The 6000-nt window shown below is 34.0% G+C and overlaps 1 protein-coding gene across 1 annotated transcript in view; it reads left to right on the top strand.

Moving 5' to 3' along the window:
• The first annotated feature begins 283 nt into the window (after window positions 1-283).
• LOC127839010 (transient receptor potential cation channel subfamily M member 1-like) overlaps window positions 284-6000 on the top strand; it is a 313774-nt gene continuing 308057 nt past the window's right edge. Inside the window, exons 1-3 of the mRNA XM_052367158.1 lie at window positions 284-346; window positions 5513-5579; window positions 5696-5858. Coding sequence (XP_052223118.1) covers window positions 295-346; window positions 5513-5579; window positions 5696-5858 — 282 coding nt within the window. The 5' untranslated portion in view covers window positions 284-294. The remainder of the gene's footprint in view (window positions 347-5512; window positions 5580-5695; window positions 5859-6000) is intronic.

Raw genomic sequence — 6000 nt, 5'->3', positions numbered from 1 at the left:
GAAACAGCATACTCACGGAATATTCAATAGATGACACTACAAGTAAAATTCATCACTTATGTCCTTAGTTATATAAATCAAAATATAGAGTTTCTATACATTTAATGTTCGCCTTCATCGTTAATTATAATCATTTAAACACCGAACAAAACGGCTAAAAAGATAACCAGCACAACTACAAAACGGTCATTTAATATAAAAAACACATACTTGCGAGTATTCGTCACTACCTTACCAAGTATACGTATCATGATTGGCCTCCATCAAATTGTTTTGCAGGACCTTGCAACGATTATGGAGGTTATACAGATAATGAAGGCGCGTCCATTTCGAGGCACTATAGTTGGTAATATGATTTGTGATGCTTAATCTTTATTTAACAATTAAATGTATATGCTACAGTAAAATTTTGCACTATAAATATAATTTAAGACAGGTAGAACATGATATGGGATTTATTGATAATCATTTCACAAAAGTATAGTTAATAACATGAGTTTAACAAGAATCGTGTGTTATATCCCGAAAATATATTGTCTTGTGGCCAATGAAACGTTTTAATAGCATTCTCTTTTTTACAGATTTATAAAACAAGATTATCATGACTAATTTACAATTGCAATAGCATTAACAAAAATAACTTGGTTTTATAAATATACATACAGGAATCTTGTTTTTTAACAATATATGTATGCATATTGTCATAGGAATTTATGAAATAACAGAAATCATGAGATCTCAGACAGAGTATTGTTATTACAGTGACAAACGTAACGGTGTAATTACACTAAAAAATACTTACCACAACTGTTACACATCTTAGATACATGTCATATTAAGCGAATCATGACTATAAACCATGAATAGCAAAGATCATGCGTCATTAAATAGCAATGATTAGGTTACAATGTTAGTGTACAATATAAGTTACAATTAAAGATGCTATTAAGACTGTTAACGAAAACAAATGTGTTTTGTTTATATAGCTCACAACATTTAAGCTTCCAGATTGGACAAGTAAGGTGCCTGTATTGAAAGCCCCCGTCTTAATTAACAAAACATCAAACTAATAGGACGGTTATCTTCAAGACGCTACCAAGCGATATTCATTCAAACACAGTGAGAAGATGTCATTTTAATCACAAAACCTTTTAAATAAAATGTAATATTAACCAAAATGAGCACGGTGATGATCTGACCAATTCCATTTTTAACAAAACACATTAGAAATATACCCTTAAAATGTGTATTGTTAATTCTTCATTGGTACTTTCCAAGGAGTCAAATAAATGTTTTAGTTTTCGCTTTATGGTATTCTACGTTGTAACAAAAAATATCCAGTTTACACTTACGGGGTGATGAAAAATACATTTGTTAAATCAGCCTGGTTTCCTAGTTAATTGGCACAAATCAACATGGTATTGGGCGTAGTTTCTGCCACTTTTCACTCATACACTTATGATCTGGCAAATATAAAACTTTCGCGTAATCCACTTTGTCATATTAAAAGTTTTAAACAATTGTTTGTTTGCACTGTTGTCAATTACCAAAAGGCAAACAACAAATCTGCAGAACGAATCAGAAAGATATTTGGGGTCATGCGATGGTTGACCTTTAACCTCCACCACAGACGCCAACAACATCCATTGATTATTACATTATAAAAGGGCAACACATAATTAGGATTACTCATTCATCGTTTTGACGGTTGCTGAAATATTGACGTTTCATACTATTAATTAAGTTCCAACAATTAATGTCTTGTCTAAAAGCAATCCGTTATTCCATCATAAACAAATTGATACATGTAAATGATAATACATTGATATAAAGAAGTAAGTAAGAAGTAAGATTGTTCACAATGGTCGTAATCGAACCCCAAACGGCCTTAGGATCCACGTTAAAAAATTGTTATTCAAATTTAGTAACACTCGTGAACATGCTCCGTTAAGCCATAGATCTTTGAATATGTGCTTAACAACTTTTTCTATAGTTATAGTATATGTAGTAGTTAAATATACTTGTTTTTCAATTTGATGAACACTATGCACTTTGTGTAAACTATCGCATCTTAATGCAATAGTTTGTTTGTACTATACAAAAAAACACTGCCAAATGGAACCATATCACAACCATGACTAAGAGTTTACTTGAGTTATGTCCTTCATGAAGCCCTTTTCGAGAAATACACACGCAACACTTATCAGATTTATGTAATGAACATAATTTTATGAACACGTTTTAAATATATATAACATTAATTGTGTAACGAACGCGATGACTGTTTCATGGAAAAGCGACGTAATGTTCTGCATGTAAAAATTGAATGCCATTATTTACGTATGTGTTCATGCCGTTAATATTAATAGCTGCAAAGGAGTAAATAGTTGTTACCTACGACATGTGTGTGTATAAAAGGTTTTGAAAACAAATTGAGCTCGTGTTAAATAACTCGGATCTTTTTAAAAACGTTATTATTCATACTTTATGACTCAGCGCAGAGGTATCAAGTTGATTTATTTGGGTAAAATGAGTTCTTGTACATCTACACTTAACATAAGGCACCACTATCTGCATGACGTACACACATTATACCACGAATGCCATGTGTAACACAACTTTCAGTATTGCATATTGGTCTAATAAATGTCCACAAGTCGTTTATGAAGAAACTCAAGATTATCGGTGAACATAAATGTCTCATTTTCTCGCATCAATGTTTCACGAAAACACAGAAAAATAGTTTCTAGGCTCGTACGCTTATAATTTTCAGTTTCGCATACGTATGGGTAAATACTTTGAGTAACGTACCTTGAATTCGTTAACGTCTCAACTTGATAAGAAATCATAATGTTTCGATGAATAATTTTTTTTTAAAAGAACATAGTACATAATATAGAAAATTAACACTATCGACAAAACATAAACTTAAAATACGTAATCGTTAATGACTAATCACAGTTTGATAATGCTACAAATTATTCAACATTACAAACCCGAAACAATTGAATAATTTTGATTTGTTCTGTTGTTTTTCTTAAACTGTTCAATCACGTGTAGATTACTTACAACAGCCAAAATTCGCATTGTGCAATATCTTTCAGGGGCGGTTATTGGGTATTATAAAAAAGGCGCATTCTACTTACAAGCCATAATTCGCATTGTGCAATATCTTTCAGGGCGTTTTTGGGTATTATAAAAAACGCATTCTACTTGTGTATAGTTCTTAAGTCCTTTGAGATTCCTTTATAGAATATTTATATTTTTCTATACACTTTTACTTTTGGTGGATGCATCCTTGGCCCTTTTCACCTATTCGACATAGCCTTCCCAATTAACCGGCTGTCGCTCGTCGTCATTTATCGCGGGTCCAAAGATTGAACCATCGCAGCGTTTACATTGCTTTCGTTTTGGCGTGATCTCGAATTCTGATCATCGTAATTGGTACTCGTTACCAACGTGTCCGGTTTTACTTCTTCTCTGCATTTCTCTGATTATACGCCAATTATACTTCGAAACCAATACTATTCGACTGAAACTTATTTTCGTGGATTTTTGGTGCGTCCGCAACCATTAATCAAATGTTTTAACGATCTTTAACTTGCACAGTCTTAAGGCCCGGTCGCACAACGATCATTTATGGCTTAATCACGGCCACAACTCTCAGAAATTAATATTCCGCGAAGCAGACGATGTTGTTCGCGTTGATGTCGAGTTTAAGACGAGCTAAGGTCGATGTTAAGACGTGACAGGACGCGGGGAAAACTCGCAACGGCTTTGGACGCGGAAACAAGTTTTGAACTGCTCAACACTTTATTCCGCGGACAACCACGGGTAATACACGTGGTAATGACGTGCAATACGCGTGAATCACACGTGATAATTCGTGTTCCGGCAGTGATTAAAACTTTGGAAGACGCAGTAAGACGCGAAAGTTTAGCGGACTGTCACGGGCAGAGCACGGTCATCGGACGGGTGTTTCGGTATCAAGGGAAATGGCGTGTTTTTTTGCGGCTTATCACTGACAAGAACTGACGCCTTTAGCCTTACACATGGCTGGAAGTGGTTAGCCCTGCTGAAGCAGATGTGGAACAGTCGCCGACGGCCAGACCAATTACAAAGCAAAACCAAAGCACAACCAAGCCAAAATCGACCAGAAATTACCCCTAACGACCACGTCCACTAGATTTTCAAAGCTTTTTGTACGTGATTAAGCAGTAATTGGCTGTGTGACCGGGCCTTTACATTAGATATTTATAGAAATGGACGAATTTAAGATCTAACGAACATGTAACATTTTACGAATACACGAAATTTCATGTCAACCAAATAAAATAAGTAGAGTGTCGGCGGATGCCCACGGTCTTTTGAGAGTGTAAATTCCGGAACCCATATCGAGGAATGTTATTTCTGTTCAGTGCGGTTAAACACAAAAAAAAGTGTACATATTATGCCTGCAAAAGATTTATTGCAGCACCACAGAGCATTTATATAATAATGCTATATTGAGAGACTGTGGTAGAAATATCATTCATATTTATGCATGGACGCGTTACTAAATATTGGTTACGTAAAATTGAAATGCGATATTCCAATTATGTTAGAAAGTGTTATGAAATGTTTGCACGATAAATTAGGTTATAAGAATATGGTATCGAGTTCGAGTAAACAATCGACCGCCATAAGATTTCGATATCTATCGAAACCTGAAGAGGTTGTAAATACAAATGCAAGTTATTTCTAAAGATTAAAGGACAATTTTGTACAATAATGTTTGAGTTATATAGAACTTAATCCTTACTGAAAACAACCAGTGGTATGAACGTGAACTTTGAAACCAAACTATATCTCAACGTTTCAACTGTGTACGTTTAGAGGCGCATATGTGTTTGAACGTTGACCCTTTTAAAAAGGTATTTGTGAATCTAAAGCGACAAATAAAAAAATAACAATAAGCGTTGGTGCATAGTGCATACGATATACTCGTGTATATATATATATATAATCCTACGAAATTAACTTTTGAATTACAACTGCAATTGCTAAAACTATAAATCTTAACTTTAACGACATTATATCTTTGTTTTGACAAAAGCAATGATTGTTAATTCATTCAGTTATTACACTTAATGGTATTAAAACAATCAACGATTCTGCGTTTAATTTATATGAAATAATTGTCCCTCACGTACAAACATCATTAGGCTAAAGAAGTTGACGATCTCTTTAAGCTTGACATGTAAGTAAATATATCTAACTAGCTAGATAGGAAAATTTGGTATTTGTAAAACAGTTAGAACAAACTGTGCTGACGTTTTTGACATAACTTCAATAACCTCAATATCGGAGAGTATTATACATAAAATGACTCAGGGTTCTCAGTTTTTAAAAGTTCACTAAAACTTGAATTTACCATACAAATTTAAAGACGAAGACGAACCATACATTAAGCACCAAATAATATGGTAGTTAAATTTATGTTTAAATATGTGTGCAATTATTTTTCCTTCAGACAAGGCAGTGCATGACCATTGGAAGCCTCATCCTGACGTCTCCTCTAACCCAACGCAGAAGAACAGGTTCTTTTTTTAATAACATTTTGTTTCTGAAAACATACATTTGACATTTTTACAAACACACATGAAGATTCACGAATGTTTGCTCTCACAAATGTATGAACGAAATATGGTTTCAGAGTATTATGTTTTGGAGAGAAGAAAGAGAAGAAAGGTGGTCAAGGTTCAGTTGAGTCTATTGAGTCCCAGAACAGGTTCTTGCCATACTGGAATTACTTGTATTTGTGGGCTTGCATGATGCGTAAACATGAGTTGGCGGAAATACTCTTGCGAAAAGTGGAGGTAAATAAGTTTACATTCCTGTTTCTAAACAATTACTTCTAAAATGTGTTCATTATATAGCACTTAAATACGGAATAATACACTAGTCAACTGTTCCCAGTGTTCGTTTAAATCAAGTGGTTTCCGTTATAACGTATAACAG

The sequence above is a fragment of the Dreissena polymorpha genome, chromosome 7 (genome assembly GCF_020536995.1).
Source record: "Dreissena polymorpha isolate Duluth1 chromosome 7, UMN_Dpol_1.0, whole genome shotgun sequence".
NCBI classification, from domain to species: Eukaryota; Metazoa; Mollusca; class Bivalvia; order Myida; family Dreissenidae; genus Dreissena; species Dreissena polymorpha.
This window is presented reverse-complemented; position numbering and strand designations above follow the sequence as displayed.